Below are 17,366 nucleotides of genomic sequence, written 5' to 3'. Positions count from 1 at the left end.
TTTGTTTTAATGTAAAAATGACATAACCAGTATACCTTAAACATAAAATATATCTAATTACTTAATAAGAATCATAAACATATCACAGAATAGTATTTTTAAATGTTTGAAGAAAATTATCAAGAAAACACAATTGGAAAAAATCAAATCGCATATGTATGTCTATACATTCATATATACGCCTTGTATTAAAAGTATACCAATATCGTTATATACACAAAAATATATAAATAACCTGCATATATCGAATTTTTATTTCAATATAATATTATATATTTTCGATTGCAATTTTTTATTTATTACATTTTCCTAATTCTTTTACCGATGTTCAAAAATAGATATTTTTTCAAAGGTACACGGGCTTATATATTACATTAAAGATTAATAGGCAATGTATTTAATCAAGATGGTGCGTAGGTACCGATGAACGCTCTACATTTAGGGCAAAAATGATTTGCAGATTTACAAGATCGCATGCAGTAGGGGATGAAACAACCGCAACAGCATCTGTAAAACGACAAAGTATAAACTTAAAATAAATACAATAAATTATGTCTCGTTTCAACTGAACGCATAAATAATGAAAACAAAGAAATGTTAAATACCGCTTTTACAATTTTTCAGTTATTTCATGAAAGCTATATTGTAAAATAAAAGTAGTTCATGCAATATGTGAGAAAAAGGAGTATGCGAGAAAAAGGGAATTATTTTGTATTTTCCAAGTTTTAGCGGCAACTACATTTGTTATGAATTACGACGTGATGTGATACTCGAATGCGTACAATGTGTGTTTATTAGCGGTGTAATTAAAGTGAATGACTTGTTTCTCGTATCAGAGTGTTACGTCAGAGAGATCAAATATCATTCATTGTTATCTCTTCCTCTCCGCAACATAAGTTCTTTGAGAAAATGTAACTGAGGCATCAAAAACAACATTTTTGATAAATTTGTACAAACATAAGGTGTGCTAACAACAATCACACTTCATACTAAGATTATAAATACGAATGTTTAGATGGATGCATGGATGGATGGATGTTTGTTTGAAGGTATCACCAGAACGGCTCATGGGATCTCGATGAAATTTGGCATACATGTAGAACATGGTGTGGAAGAACATATAGCCTTAAAACTCAAAAAAATCGTGAGTGTATTTTATATTGTAACCTAAAACAATAAAATAATATACTTGTTGACCGTCTGCCATATTGCTTTCAAAATTATAAAAACATAATTAGTAATTACTGGCAAATGATTCAACCGACATTGAGCGTCGGCTGTTGTAACTGTGGGTATTAACAATTAGTCATTTAATACATTTTTATATTATTTAAGTACAATTTAAAAGCGAGAGGAACAATATGTGTTCACATTTGAACGTTAAAATAATTCTGAACTTAAAAGTAAGAGATAGGAAAATTAAATATATTTTGTTTTTGTAGTGAGGCCTCACGACAAAGACCTTAAATCGTTAGAACATATAATCGATCAAAAACGTTCTATGTTAAATATATAATAATTATAATAAAGACGTTGGACAGGTGCCGTTGTTGGCGTCGAAATACTTCGTAAAGGTTTTCCAGTAATTGGAAATTTGTAGTTAGTTACTATTTTCATTATTTTAAAAATTATATAAGACTTACCCAGTTAATATACAAAGTCCAGCTGATATAATATGCGTTCGATTGTTAGCCGCATAGTGTACCCTGGTGACGACAGATCTGTTGCAGTTAGGGCAAGTTATGCCTGTTGGTCCAGGTCCTATCTTGATTTCACTGGTATCGGATGACGTGGGAGCGCTGGTGACGACAACCGTGCGTGGCTGAGCGGTTGGGGCCGCTGGGGGTGGTGGGTTGTCGCCGAAGTACGATGGCGGCGGTGCCGGGTTCGGTGCGCTGTGCTCATACGGTGGTGGAAGACCCATTTTATTTTCCACTGAAATATAATTAGAATTTTGAATTTAGTGTGCTTTAATCTAGAAGCTAGAATAGGGTCGGACGCAGGCCGTATCTCATTCATTCCAATGAATTGTAGTTCATGTTCAAAATCACGAGTAAAAGAAATAAGAGATTAGTACATTTATAAGATAACCGAGCGTATTTAACCGACTTCAAAAACGAGGATGGTCTAAATTAGTCTGCATGTTTTTTATGTTAAAATATAGGTGCAAAATGTAAAATATCAATTGAAAACAATTCATACACTGTACAATTAGCATCGCATTGTTCAGTCCAATTTGTGAGTGGGTCAAAGCTGTTTATTCGTGCAATAATTTCAAATTAATTTTCCATGTATGAATGGGAAAGCGTGCGGGCAACGTGTTGTAAACACTGATCACGTTCCCATTGTGCTCAGTTTACGTTCCGTTACACGTTTGTTGATGTTACATGATTATGCAAGTGCAAGTAATTGACATATTGTGTGATTTTGCATTTAAAATTCAGAATATAAAGGTACTAAGATAAGTGACGATTGAAAACGACTTAGATCTATTGAAATATTGAAAATGGCTGTCGCCGGCGACTCCGTCCGCGCGGAATTAAAAAAAAAACTTAATAAGTAGCCTATGTGTTCTTCCAGGCTATGTTCTACATCTGTGCCAAATTTCATCAAGATCCGTTGAGGCGTTTCGGAGATTCCTTCAAACAAACATCTATCCATCCATCCATACGTCAACATTCGCATTTATAATATCAGTAAGATATCATCATCTGTCAATTGTCTTTGACAAAACAGAGATAAAAATGATTTTAAAACGGGAATTTTGGTTTAGTGCGATCGGGAAGCGATCGATAGTGTAATAAAATTCAAATTTTAAGTTATTATGGATAGAACCTTCGTAAACCAGTGAAACGCTGCTGGATACAGACAGTAGCACTCAAACCTAGTGGTGGCATACAACTGACATAATGTAAACACTAATTGGCACCAATGAGCCAACAGTCCATGACAGGCCCGCGCTAATGTCCTACTGTACTGGCATAACTTGAACCACTAGACTAGACAGTGTGCTCTATACATTCTCTTTTAAAGGTGATATTTCACTGTTGAATACATCTTTTATCTATATATATAAAAGAAAGTCGTGTTAGTTACACCACTTATAACTCAAGAACGGCTGAATCGATTTGACTGAAAATTGGTGGGCAGATAGCTTAGAACTAGGAATAGGACATAGGATAATTTTTACCCCGTTTTCTATTATTTTTTTTTATTTCGCGCGGACGGAGTCGCGGGTAAAAGCTAGTTTGTAATAAATCATATTATTTAATAATAATCTAAGTGTCTCGGCAGTGGAAGCTCACAGTTAAAACTTCTGTAGATTATTCTTGCATTATTTTCCTTAAGAATATTGTTTCGTGTTGCCACCTTTAAATTATTTCTCTTAGGTTTAAGTTGACTTATTAGATGTCGATGTTGTAACGATTACAGTGGTGCTATGTAGGCCGTAAAGACAATCATGTTAGGCAATACCGGAAAACTTTAATATCTGTTGAATCTGAAACACCTTTTACCGTGCGATTTTATTTCTTATATAAACGTATCAAGTTATCAAGACATTTTTTTTCGAAAACAAACATGTTTAAAGTTCAGATTGTAGGCACAAATGATACAAATGAATATTATAAATGTGTTAATAATTAAGTTATGTAAATGCGGTCAGCATTGCCAATTGAAATTAAGTATTTTAGAAGCAAACCGGTCAAACAACATTAACCACGTCATCAACAATACAAGGAAGGCAATTTTGTAAGTAAATTCATTTGGAATATACCTGTTTTGCAATAAAAAAAATTCTTGGTAAAAATTATTCTATAGGCATATCGCGTTTCGTTTTTTAACTTAATTTAATATTTAGTAGTAATACGTATTTATGAAAATAAAAATAAATAAACAATAAATCACAAGTGAATTTATTGGTAATCCTAAATGGTAACAAATAAAAGTTATATTTGTTATATTTCTTTTTATGTGTTGCCTTGAAAATTTAGATTTGTTCTTCTTTTTGTAACTTATGAAATTATAATAATAAGTAAACAAACACATTTCTTAATGAGATCGGTTAAAACTGCTTACTTGTTGCGTCCATTATGATGAAATTTGACCTTCGCTCTGATTTCTTAATCCCACTAAACTCTTGAAACACTAGACGTATCGTAAAAACTTTCTGTCGTAATCAACGATTCGGTACACTGTCACACTTTGATCGAATTTAAATGATTTCAAAATCACGTAAGAACTGTTTTACAAAGTTAAAAGACAAAATTTGTCTTTAAAACTGTTGTTTACTTCGTAACGTTGCGCGGGAGTGAATGCACTCGACCTGCGCGCGCGCAACGTCGCTCTGCGGGACAAAGACGGATGCTAGTCGTCATAAGTGGGAGAGGAACAGACTGTGAAGCCGTACAGCCTCGGTTAACCCTTTTCGCTAGCACACGGCTGGTCGCGCCTGTCTTATTATAATGGCAATCAACGAACAATGCGCAATATTGTACAAATAGGTATTCTAGATACAATAACTACACAATCGACAACGTCTTTTAATTATCTTAATTATTTACTAACGTTCTATGCCCGGCGTCGTTTGTGCAAATATATATTTGCAGAATAATAATAAATTCATACGCTAACCTAACCGAGGTTATTAATGAATAATGTAACTTTTTCATGAAATTTAACAATTAACATAATACATTAACAGAATTATTTATGATCGAATGCGATAACAAGTTCTCATCTGCACATACTTGATTTACTCCTTTCATGTAAATAAATAAATGCAAACTAACAAATCAATCATAACAGATGTATAGTTGTAATTTATTGCGAATAGTTTTATTAACCTTGAAGCCTACATACATTGTTTGTACGAGTATACTACGTAACCGTTACACCTACTTCCAGAAGCTGTGTCACACAATGAGTCTGCGACTTGATATATTCCAAAGCATTGGAATACTTATAACTTAGACCTTTGTCGATTGAATCACCTGCACCTGCATCAAGGATACGTAAAATATTGTTAATTTTCACACACAAATATTTGCATCCTGAAACGAGAGAGATGTGCAAGGAAAGTGCTGAGAAAATAAAAAAAGTGATTTATTTAATTCACATGTTTTATATCACCATATTATTTATATTAACTGTGATACTGGAATAACGCCATCTATTCCAACAAAAGTATCTTACTAAAACGTATTTGGGTGCGATGAGAGCCGAGGGCGGGCGGACGCGCTACGGTGCTACGAGAGGGCGACTTCGGCGACGGCGGCGGGCGGGTCCGGCTGCGCACGCAAGCTTACATAACGGCAGCGGGTGCCGGGCGCGCGCAGCTAGCGCGGGGCGAGGGGCGCGGGGCGATCGATGCGCACCCGGGGGGAGTCAGTCGAGCGGCGAGCAGCGACATGGCGGCGCGCCCACCCCGCGCGGCGGCCCCGCGGCCCGGGCCGCGCGAGTAGGTCGCCATGCGCGATGCGGTATGAGGCAGCGCCGCGCCCGGCGGGCCGGCCCCCGCTAGCGGCGCCGCCCCCGCCATGCGAGCGCCGCCGCTGCTGCTGCTGCTGCTGATGGCGGCCGCGGGCCTGGCCGTGAGTCCGCTCGCGCGCCTCAACCCCTGGCTGAGCGCGTGCGACCTGGAGGAAGAGGGGGCGGGCGGCGGGCACGAGTGCGGGCGCGCGGCGTGCGGCGGCGGCGGCGGCGCGCAGCCCTCGCTGGCGGGGCGCGACGTGCCGCACCTGTGCGCGCTGGCGGCAGGCACGCGCGCGCGCCGCCTGGCCGAGCTGCGGCTGCGCGCCTGCTGCGAGCGCTCACCAGCCTCCGCGCTAGACCGCGGCGCGCGCGCTGACGTGCTGGCCGGCGGAGAGCGCTGCGAACGCACGTTGCGCGACCTCCTCGCGCTCGACGCGATGGTCGCGCGCGTGCACTGCGACTTCGCCACCATCCTCGATCGCTACGACTGCGACCAGCCCTTTTCGGTTCACACTTGTTACGAGTGCCAGGTGAGTGTTCAAGTTCGATGATTAAGTGGCTACGTCTTTATTCTGCCTGCTGGTGTTCTCAAGAAAGTGAATTAGTTTTAACCTCCAATTTCATGACAAATTCACTTAGTATTGGGAACCATACAAGGCCTATAAGAAAGCCAACTTGTGCATTACGTAGTCAAGGAAAAACAACTATTCACTTAAAAATTACGACTTTGTTTTGTTGGGTACATCTGGAAGGATAATTTTCCTCAAAAAGTAAGAAACATAACGGAATGAGTTACTTATAAAACACAGTAATCAGGCAATTAGATCAAATATCAATTTCAGGTATTATATGGAATCAATCAAATCAAACAAAAGGGGTAAGGTATTGTGCGGGGAGCCGTTACTGGCCGCCCCATAAGCACGCCGCGTGACTCGCGCCTCTGGCTACACGATTATATGCGTATATCGATCCATCTGAACAAGTCACACTTGAAAACCATGTCACAAGGTAACAGATATGTGATTTGACCGCATGATATCTCCATGTCTCGGTTTTTAATCTGAAGCGAAAGCTAATCACATGTAAGTAATTTTAGCGAGTCCTTGAATCAAGTGAAATTTTATAATTCAAAGTTTTCGACGTTGTGCAACGTATATTATTATTCTTACTTTATCCAAATAGCAATTTCATAAGTGGTAAAGGAAGATTTTAACGTGTAAAAAAGGTTTTTAAGCGATATAGAGGATATATTGACGTCATAAAACGTACAAAAATGTTTCGTATTATGAAAACAATAACAACATCCACAAATAAGAATGTTCAACAGTAAAAAGTTTACTATAATACATTTTATCTTGATATGATATACTTTCCCATGATGGGCACCAATCCAAGAAGTAAATTTTCCATGATCTAACATGAGCAGGCATTGCATATTCATTAATAATGGTTATTATCTGTTTATTTTTTTATTAGTGTTTACTAACACATTACTAATTAAAAAGGAAATTTATCAGATTTTTCTCTTTAATATAAAGTTGTCAGTGGACCCAGCACGAATATTGCGACAAGCGCCTTCGTATCTTCATCGTCAAATATGTCAAAATTAGTATGAGATTTTTGGTGTATTTTACGTTCGACACAAGTCTTGGTACAAATTTTGGCAATGACGTTTGTCATAAATATTCGTGGTAGGTCTAATATATAATATTTCCACGTCACAATGTTAGTTACCGTACTTCTCCGAAACGGCTTTACCGATTTTTACCAAATTTTATATGCGTATTCAGTAGGTCTGAGAATCGGCTACTATCTATTTTTCATTCCCCTATTATTTTTTTTTTAACTGCGCGCAGACGGAGTCGCGGGCGATAGCTAGTAACTCTATATTAACGAAAAAAATCAGATAAATTTCCCTTTTAATTAGTTATGTCTGTGTAACCCACTAAACAATTGCAATAATTGTTTACTGTAAGGCAAACTACGGTCCGTGTAAGGCAAAGTCAACTGCCCATCCCTCAATAGAATGCTTGAAGTAGTCAGTATATTTCAATTTTAAGGTTTGAAATTCCAAAAACTTCTTATATGTAAAAGCGTTGTTCATGACTCCGTCCGCGCGGAATTTAAGAAAACTTTATAAGTAGACTATGCGTTCTTCCAAACTATGTTCTACATCTGTGCCAAATTTCATCAAGATCCATGCAGCCGTTCCGGATATACCTTCAAACAAACGTCCATCCAAACATTCGCATTTATAATATTAGTAAGATATTAAATGTTTTTTTATATTTATGTACTGTCAGACGGAATCAAAACCCGTAAGAAAATTACATCAAGTCACAATCTCATTTCAATGTGGCAAAGTGCAAGTTTTTATTTCATGTAAAATGCACTTTAAACAAATATTACCGCATTCAATAGAGTTCGTTTAGACGAGCAAATTGGCATCCGGCGACCGGTCATGTCATGTTCACTCCCTATTGTACCTTCGACAAACGTTTCCTTACTCGCTGTAGTACAACTATAGATATTTTGCTCTCACTTTAAAAGAATAAAGTAATTTTTTTTAGAGACGAATCGCCTGACTAATATGGTATAATATTGATTAAAACACCTTAATTTTTAATAGAAGGAAATAAATAAAAGAATTGATAAAAATTGCTCTAATTTAGGCTAAAGATAGTGCGGAAATAGTTACAGAAAATAATAGTAATAACATAACCTTAATAAAAAAACAAAAAAAGAGCATACATACATAAAAACAAACTTACATACGAATGAAAATCATAACCCTCTTTGTAATACGGGTAAGCAAACACCATCATCATCAGCTCACTAAAAGTCTCCACCGAGGGGCTCGGAGCCTACCCTAAGTTAGGGGTGACTAGGCCATAGTCAACCACGCTGCCTAGTGTGAGTTGTTAACAATAATAATAAAAAAACTATTAAGTAAATCGGTTTATGTTATGTAATATGTACGATTATCGTACACATAATTGAACATTGTCCAGACGTTAAACTTTTGAATTTGATAATTTTATTATCTTTCAAATTTACTGATCTGTTCTGAAAACAGGGAAAAAGCAACTGTACAATATCAAAACAAACATGAGATATTAATTGAGGTTGAAATAACTTCCGAGTGTCGGATGTGTTGCACAGTTGTTAAACAATGAAAGCGTCTACAAGCATTTCGATACGGCCATTTGGCGTGCGTGTGGCGTGCCTCTAACCGTTCGCCGAGTGTGTGGAGTTGTCACCTGCCTCTAGAACACTGGAAAGCTTTCAAGCATTTACCACTCCGTTAACTTCGCTACGTTATTACAAATACAGTTCTTGTGTTTCACGTCGAATTTTCAAATAACGTTTTCGATTCGTTATAATTTAAATCTATTGCTACATTTCTTCGAGATAAATACATGGAAGATTTATTTTAAATCTTCTTAATAATACTAAAACCTTGTAGATCTTTCAGAGTTACCTACTTAGAATAAGTAAAAAAGCATCTTAGTTAATATTTATACTTATCAAAATAGTACATACTGGCTAAGGATTGTATATATTTTTATAGAATGAGATGTCGCTTTTTAAACAGAAAGTCGAAAAATTTATGAGGTAATATTGTAGCTCGAATTAGACTACTGTTTAAATTTAAATATAATTTTCTTACACAAACTACGTAAAAGCCTAATTGGATTTTGTCATAATGCTATCTACTAAGTAAAGCAGGAACTGGATTAAATTTTACTTTTAATCCCAAAATGTTTCAAAGTGAGGTTTGCGGTTTTCAGTTTACATTTCCGAAAAAATGCGTGCATGTTTATACATTACGGTGGATCATTATTACAAATATTTGCATAATACATATTATACTAATCTTATTATCTCACTAATATTATAAATGTGATTTAGATGGATGGATGGATGTTATTACGTATCTCCAGAAAATCTAAACGGATCTAGCTAAAATTTGGCATAGATGGAGAACATAATCTGAAAGGCCACATAGGGATTCACAAAGCTTTTTATATTTCTCGCGAATGAAGTCGATATAGGAAATCTCACTACATATTAGAAATGCGATAGTTTGCATGGATGGATATTTATTAGTAGGTAACTACAAAATGGCTAAACTGATCTGGATGATATTTGACACAGAGCTACTCTCTGGAATAGCACATATACTAATAAAAAAGTTTTTTTTTTAATTCTGCGCTAACGAAATTGTATAATATTTACAAGATTGAAAACTTTCACAACATCGATATTAAATTTTTTATTGCGGCGACCGTAGTGGCTAAAATTGCACTAAATTTTTCATAGACTACGTTGTAATTTGATAGCGGAGCGTGTATATAGGTGTACGAATGTAGACTCTTTAATAAACTTTAGATTTCAAATCATTAACATCATCAGATTTTGTCGGCCCACCAATATCTTTCACAGTATGCGTTCCTCCGTCTTACACATACAAAGACTTCCCGCAGTCCCCATAAGTCATCAGTCCACCAGAAGGGAGGACGCCCCAAACTCGTGGTCCCCTTCCATGGTCTCCATTTCAAGATTTTCCTCCCTATTCTAGATTTAAAGAAATTAAAAGTTAGTAAGATAATTAGTAATTTTATTTCATTTTAGTTAATATCATCTAGTGAACGTAAATATGACGGTATTTCAGCAAAACGTTTTTAAAAGGGTGAGTTGGTTTTCTAATTAGGTCGCGTGAACTCAGATTCCTAAAAAGGTTTTCATTGTCATTGAGAGTTCTTTGAGAGCCGCAGTGCAACATTTGCTCTCTGATACGTAGATATCTTTAAATATTTTTACTCTGTTCTTATTTTAAAAGATACACATGAAAGATAATATCGAAAATAGAATATCTCTAACGAATAAATTGGATAAAGAAATTTAACGAATACTCGTAGTATGCAGTTTTAATGTAGTGCAGTGCAGTTTTAATAACATATTTTAATAAATGTCGACTTATGCCTTGTTTCTAAAGCTCATTTAAAGACTGTTTAACTGTTCATTAGTGTCATTGAACAAAAACACACAAATTAAACATTCTAGTAAACTTATTCCGCCATGTAAATATAAACTACATAGCCTAATAACTTTTGTTTACAGGTTTTGTTATTTCGTAGAAAATATATAATTTATTCATGTATGTACTACTATATATTTTTTTATGAATACGCCTAAAATGCGAAGCAAGTTTAATCGATCGCAACCTTTAATCGATAGAGGAGGAGACGCATAGAAAGAGGATATATCATCTTGCTATACGTTCCCTCCTCCATTAAATCCACTTCCTGGTGGAGAAAGGTGGACTAAAATTAGGCCTTCTCACTTCACGACTGTCTTCTGCACCCAACAAAAATTGTTGTTGAGGGATCTACCACTGTAAATATATGTTAAGTTTGATAGAGTAACTGTAATATGGGATAATGCAGTCATAATATTTTATCAAATTTAAAATTCATATCTGTAACTAGACAAAACATAATAACAGTGAGACGTTTCATTAATTCATAATGACAAAAACAAACGAGATATTGTGCGCAAGTATTTATTGGTATTTTAGGATAATTCCTGAAGTTTATCTATCTTTTTTTTTTAGAAATACATACTACGAATGTTAAGATGAATGCATGGATAAACATCCATCCCTACTAACAAACGTTAGAAGGTATCAAAGGAAAAGTTAGTTCTTCGATACATTACTCATATTAATATGTTAATCGTATTAGTCAACCATTCTACTTGTAATATTTAGAATATTCAAACAAACTCATGGCAGTAATGTTTATTACCGGCTTGCAAATTATAATCATGGAACTTCCGTAATGTATTTTAAAATAAACGGACTTAGTAAGTAATAATTAAAAAAAATAATAATATCGATTACTATTAATAATAATTGAAAACTGTTTTAATATATTTTTGCTATAACTTTTTATTCCATATAATATGTATATACGTGTATTATATGTATATATGTATAATATATTGATGTACACAAAAATCTTAAGAGTACCACATAAAAGGTAAAAAGTTCTCTTTCAAATAAAACCTTTTTCTGTCCCTACTTAGGTATCCATACCTAAGCAGGCCGTGATAATTGTAAATGAGCTCGCGGGTTCGAATAGACTCTCAGGTACCTTTATAGAAGCGTACTCGTTGATTCCGACTGAAAGCGGTTATGCGGACCGGCTTAGAATAAAGTTTTCATTCAAAAACATGTCTCGTATTGAGGTTAAGTGTTTGTGCGCAGGCGTGGATTTCGCGCACGCGCTGTGCTAACTCGCGCAATGATTTCGTCTCCCTTTCGCCGTATTTTGAATTAAGCATAATTATAAGATATAATTTTGTATTAACACGTTTAATATAGCTTACTCGATAGCCTATTAGTTAATAACCGCAAATGACATCTCGTTGTCTTGTTTCGAATCACTGTTAATGGTATTTCAAAAATCACAAACCTACTTGTTTTCTGATTAATAAGATTGATTGAGTTTTTAAGACTAATTAATATGATCTGTTTGCGTACTTGTACCAATGCATAAATTTACGCGTATTGTTACTTATGTCACAGCTATTAGATTGTGTGCCTATTTTAAAGTATGAATAATGCAAGTAACATTTTGTTAAAATATAACAAAGTAATCAACAATTGCAGCACTAGGAGATGATGTAATATAAGATAATTTTTTATGTATTAAACTTTAACAAAAGGCACTTTATATATTAAACATGGAAATTAAAAAGCTAAATATTCTCAGAGAAGAAAATGCAAATAATCGCGGTATGCAGAGCTCTCTCATAAATACGACCGGTAGAAATAGTTACGGGTATAATTATGTCCGTTGAGGGCATAATTAATATGGAAGCGGATCGCTGTCGTGCATTCGTTTGTCTCGCTGTCGCCGTCGCCGTGAGGACGACTTTTAGTTTTCCTCTAACAGAACTTTGGCGGGGATCTTCTAGCCAACTGCGACCTACTTGATAATCGTGACCTATATTTACGAACATTTGGTTATTTTATGTAACACATTAAGGAGGGAACATTTTTAAGAAAGGTGACTGCATGGATATGTCTAAAATTTGGCATGTTAAAATTATTACTTAATAAAAAAAAATCAAAGATGTATATGAAAACTACCAATCAGCATTATGCGGGATGGACTAAGACCTAAACACCACTTATTTAGAGTGGAATCGAACTCATCCAAGAAGACTTTAATGAGTTGATTACATGAAAAGCGGTTAAATTGTGTTTCGTCGAATCGTATTCCGGGGTATACGACGGAGTGTGATAGGGGTACAGTTTGTAGTCTATTTTTTACCCAACTGACAAAGAGGGCAATGTATTTCGCGCGTATGTAAGTTTGTTTTTCATATATGTGGGTTTGTATGTATTTAAATTCCATTGAGACAGCCTAAAGCTTAAACTACTGAACCGATTTTGACGAATGAGGTGTCATTCTATTCGCCTTTCCCCTCGGAGTTTCATGTTAGATCGGAACAGAACACGTTTAGTGAATCTTCTCTGTTTTCGAGAATATTTGAAAAATAAGTGTTACATATTACATTACAGTTTATTTAGATTAAATTTAAAAAAATCTATGGTTTAAAAAGTGGCTATATCTTTTATTAGTCTCAAGCAGCAGGGTTTTTTATTTTTTTAGATGAAGGTTAGGTTATTAAATCAACGATTCCTTGTTATTGTGTTCCGTACAAAAAACCTAGTTGGTACAGAGAGATACGTACTGAAGTGACTACGACTGTTCGTTGTGAACACAAAGGAAGTGTTGTGGTTCGATGAAGGATCGTTATTTGCGAGACTGAACTGAGGGGCCCTCGAGAGACTCGAAGCGATCTCTTCACGACGAACAGAGATACGTAATTTGAAATACACGACGTTCATTAAATTAGGAATGTTGCACACAGTAAGCAATTACGTGACTTAATTTGTGATTTATGTATTCTAGTTGAATCTGTTGAATTATTTTTATTCAAAAAGTTTTTGTAATATAAAGTTACCAATAGACGTGTTTTTTTCGTTACATTTTGTGTATAGTAGCCGTAATTTGACAAACAACGTGAATGTCGCCAGAAAAAGTATAAGTGTTACTAAAGTAATATGTTTATGAAAATGATATATGCGTATAAAAATAGATAGGTCTACTAATAAAGCTGAATGCAGTTATGTGGCCGCGGCGGCGTCGCGTCCACTAACCTGCGTCAACGCGTTTACGTGCTCATGTTTTATTAATGGCCGCATAAATTACTTTGTGCAACTGCTGAGAAAATTACTGAGTCTCGGCGGAATACTTTGGAAGGCTTCCATATTGAGCGGGCGGCATCGTTTCCACTGGTAATTTTAATTGCTCGGTTTCTCCTCTTGCATATGTACGCCTCCTCGCCTCTTGCCATACAACTACTTTCGTTTGCCTTTTTTTTCGGCATTTAATCGCATCGCACATACTTTTAGTGTTTTCATGCCTTTTGCTTTTTAGGCAGAAATTTTGTGACGTATTTGAAATGTTTGTGAACTTTTTACTCTTATTACCAACATTAACATACTCAAATTTTCAGTATATTCTAATATAAATACATGCATTTATTATTATATGAAAAGCAAAGAAACATTTGTTGCGCTTTTGTACTAGTGTGAAAATTCGGATCGGATTTAACTTAGCAATTTTAGGATAAGAAAGTTTTAAATATACCTAATGTTACTTAGGAGTTAACAGTATAATAAATATTATTAACTTAATATTTTTTGTACTGTTAATTTCCAAATTGAATTTCTAGAGATCGGAGTTTAATATTACTTAGGAAAGTGAAATATAATTCCATGAATTGCAAGAAAATTTACTTTTTATGAGGTTTCAATGAATAATTTCATAACTGCATTGGAGTAAGGCGTTTTTCAACATTGCTGCGTTCTGGCTTAAAAAGAAACTACTTTTTTTAATTATTTGCTAAATCGTTGATATTATTTTGTAATTAAAAAGTTATAGTAATATTTTTTTGTAATAGTCACACATATTTTTATACATAATAAATAGCACGTATTTTTAAGTGTCTTATGAAGCGTTTGGCTTTGACCACAATTATACTCTGACGAGAGTTAAAAGTGGACAAACTTTGTAAGTGCGACCGCCACCGCTCCCCGGCGTCAAAGCCTCACAACTCGCTTACAAAGAGGTTTAACAGAGTAAAGGTTAACAGACGTACCGTCTAAAAGTTGCTCATTATAATTAAAGACGGCTCAGCTTATGAAAATAATGTACTGGGGGTACGATTTTTGTGTAGTATTTAAATCACCAGTATTACACTTCTCACTGCATTAAGCTAAATTTTAACAGCTAATTGCAAATTAATTACACTTAATTAATTTGCAATTAGCTGCAAACTTCACTACATATTTGTTAAATTATATATTACAAATGATTATAAAGGTAAGTTCTACGCGACCCCTCTTAAATAACTACTTTTTCTAGGTAATTTAATAATTAAAATTGCATAAGTAATTAATGTTGAAAACTGTATCATTAATATAAATTTGGGCGATGTTAAACTCAATTAGGGGAAAGTAAGACCGTATCCATTACACATGCGCGCTCCAAAAATTAGTGCAAGTAACTCGAGTGTCAGAAGTAGCGTTATAATGAGTACCCGCGTAGCGCTTCGTAGCCCCGTAGACCAGTAAATTCGTAGGCGTCTAAATATTACAAGTTGATTCCTCTTTCACTTTCATACTTAAAAAGCTTATGAAATATTTTTCCAGTAGATATATATCTAGATTCATTAAATTATTAAATTAAAATGAAAGTTGTAAATTTCACAGGTTTAAAATGATGATAAAGAAATTATTATGAATTATTTCTTCGACGTGATCCGATATGATTTTTTTAAATATAATATAACATAAAAATAATCAATTATTATATACTCGTATTTTCTTATTATCATTCTCTTACATTTGTGATTTTTAGTGTAACTTTGTTCTGGATTAAGCAGTATTAATAAAACTAAATATTTACTTTAGACAACTCGTTTAAATCATTCGAGTTGAGTAAATTAAAGCATGTGTATATAAACCTAGTGCTTGTTCTTATGTGAATAGTGGAATATCATTCGGGACTTGAGGCTCGGAGTTGAATATGAAAATGCACAATTGAGCAGAGCGGAGAGCTGTAAAAACGTAGCAATTACGTAACGAGTCCTGCGAATTAGTGTTTGTGTTGGCGCCGCGCCAGACACACGGCGACGGCGGCGTGGGCGGTGGGTTACAGCGAAATAAAGAAAAGTGTAAGTTGCACTCGTTGAATAAATCCTGGGCAAAATGTAATTAAATGTAACACGTATGATAAGTGATCACTACGAATTAAAACCACAAATATTTGATAAGTTTTTTTTTATAAATCAATTGTCAAATTTGATACAATTGGTGTGAGCAAATTGGACAATTAATTAATAGTAGCTAATAAGTATTATGAAAATTATAAAATAAACGAAACGGTGCGTTGACGAAAAGACACATACTTAATATTTTATGTGTTTTAGGCGAAAATATTAAATAAATCATTCGATCCTTACAGGATTACGTAAATTTCAACGAAAATCTTTTTTAAATAAAATTATGTGAAACCTGAATGAAGCTATCTAGTTCGGCGCAACTCAAGAGCATTTAAGCAGATCATGCGGAGCGCCAATGCAGCTCTTGAGCGCCCTCTGCTGCTTTATGATGGGGAAAGTTGAAATGGGGCTTAACAATACACTCTGTGCTATATTTTCATATCATCTTATTTCATAAAAACAAAAAAATGAAATTCTAATACAAGTTAGAACTAAAGTTGATTTAATTCCTGCACTATATGAATCATTCAGTGGTTCATAGTACGACGTTTTTAAATCAAATCTTAGTTTAAGTATGCATTATGAAGAATTTTCTCCTGGGAATCTTTCTTGTCCATCGGTGTGTTATTGATTATTAATTGCTCAAATTATATTTTTTTCTATATTCATTAATATTCAAAGGCATTAAATATAGGCTTGTTTTTTTAAATACGATTTGACAAAATTGTAATATTGTTCTAAGCTGTAACAATAAGGTGGCCCTTGGATGACTTCTGCTATCTCTTGCATTATTCAAAGATACATACATACGTCCTCCTTTCCTCTGCACTGCGGCTTGCCTTTGTTGGCTTTGAATATTCTTATTATTGGACATGTTCTCTTTAGAATTTTTATAACACTAGTTAAAATTTCGTATTATTTCCCAAACCCAAATAAATAGATTGTAGAAACTTTCGTGCAAAATGTGAACATTAAGTAATTACATAATTTTATAGCTATTGTTAAAGCGCTATTTTCTCATAAGAGAATGCTTGAATTAATGTCCAGATTTGTTTTTTTTTAACTTTGACATTATGTTAATAGAATCGCATTGCAGATTTATCGCGATATCATGTATATACATTTGCAGTTGCGTTTTTCAAAGTTTCATTGTTGATAGTGTTAGTTAACTAACTCGTGAATCCTGCTTCTAGCAAAAGTATAACGTGCGTGACCATACGGACATAGATTGAGTATGTGTCAAATGTTATATGAAATGCAGATACTTCATTGATATGCTCGTGGCATGTGTTCAAAATTTGCGTGTTGAATATCGAGTGTGGATGGCGGGCTAGGCGGGGGTAAGGCGGAGTGGGGTTTAGGGGGGTATGCCGATACTCGTGCACGCGCGACATCTTCACCGTGAAAGAAACACTTGAGATTCGTCTACTCCGCTCGGCATCGCCTATTTTTTTTAGCCCTCGTTCAATCTAAGGCAGTGCTGTGTTTTTTTTTAGTCTTCCGAACGCCGTTCGACTATGCAAGGCTGG

General features: G+C 35.1%; 2 protein-coding genes across 2 annotated transcripts in view; one reads left to right on the top strand and one right to left on the bottom strand.

The window, feature by feature from the left end:
• Positions 1–292: 292 nt before the first annotated feature.
• Positions 293–4,328, bottom strand: LOC106712335 (lipopolysaccharide-induced tumor necrosis factor-alpha factor homolog). Its single transcript, XM_014504848.2, has 3 exons — positions 4,078–4,328; positions 1,644–1,935; positions 293–507 (listed from the first exon to the last, which is right to left on the bottom strand). The coding sequence occupies exons 1-3, from the start codon at positions 4,088–4,090 to the stop codon at positions 402–404; spliced, it is 411 nt and encodes a 136-aa protein (XP_014360334.1). The 5' UTR covers positions 4,091–4,328; the 3' UTR covers positions 293–401.
• Positions 4,329–5,537: 1,209 nt separating this feature from the next.
• The window catches only part of LOC106712222, a 42,074-nt gene continuing 30,245 nt past the window's right edge, over positions 5,538–17,366 (top strand). The window contains exon 1 of the mRNA XM_014504715.2: positions 5,538–6,002. Within this exon, the coding sequence (XP_014360201.2) occupies positions 5,538–6,002 (465 nt within the window). The remainder of the gene's footprint in view (positions 6,003–17,366) is intronic.

This window comes from Papilio machaon, chromosome 3, assembly GCF_912999745.1.
Source record: "Papilio machaon chromosome 3, ilPapMach1.1, whole genome shotgun sequence".
NCBI classification, from domain to species: Eukaryota; Metazoa; Arthropoda; class Insecta; order Lepidoptera; family Papilionidae; genus Papilio; species Papilio machaon.
This window is presented reverse-complemented; position numbering and strand designations above follow the sequence as displayed.

Bases quoted from the DNA above. Each gene is read 5' to 3' on its own strand.
- LOC106712335 (XM_014504848.2), bottom strand. The intron at 508-1,643 runs GTAAGTCTTATA...GTCGTTTTACAG, and splicing joins GGACTTTGTATATTAACTGG to ATGCTGTTGCGGTTGTTTCA.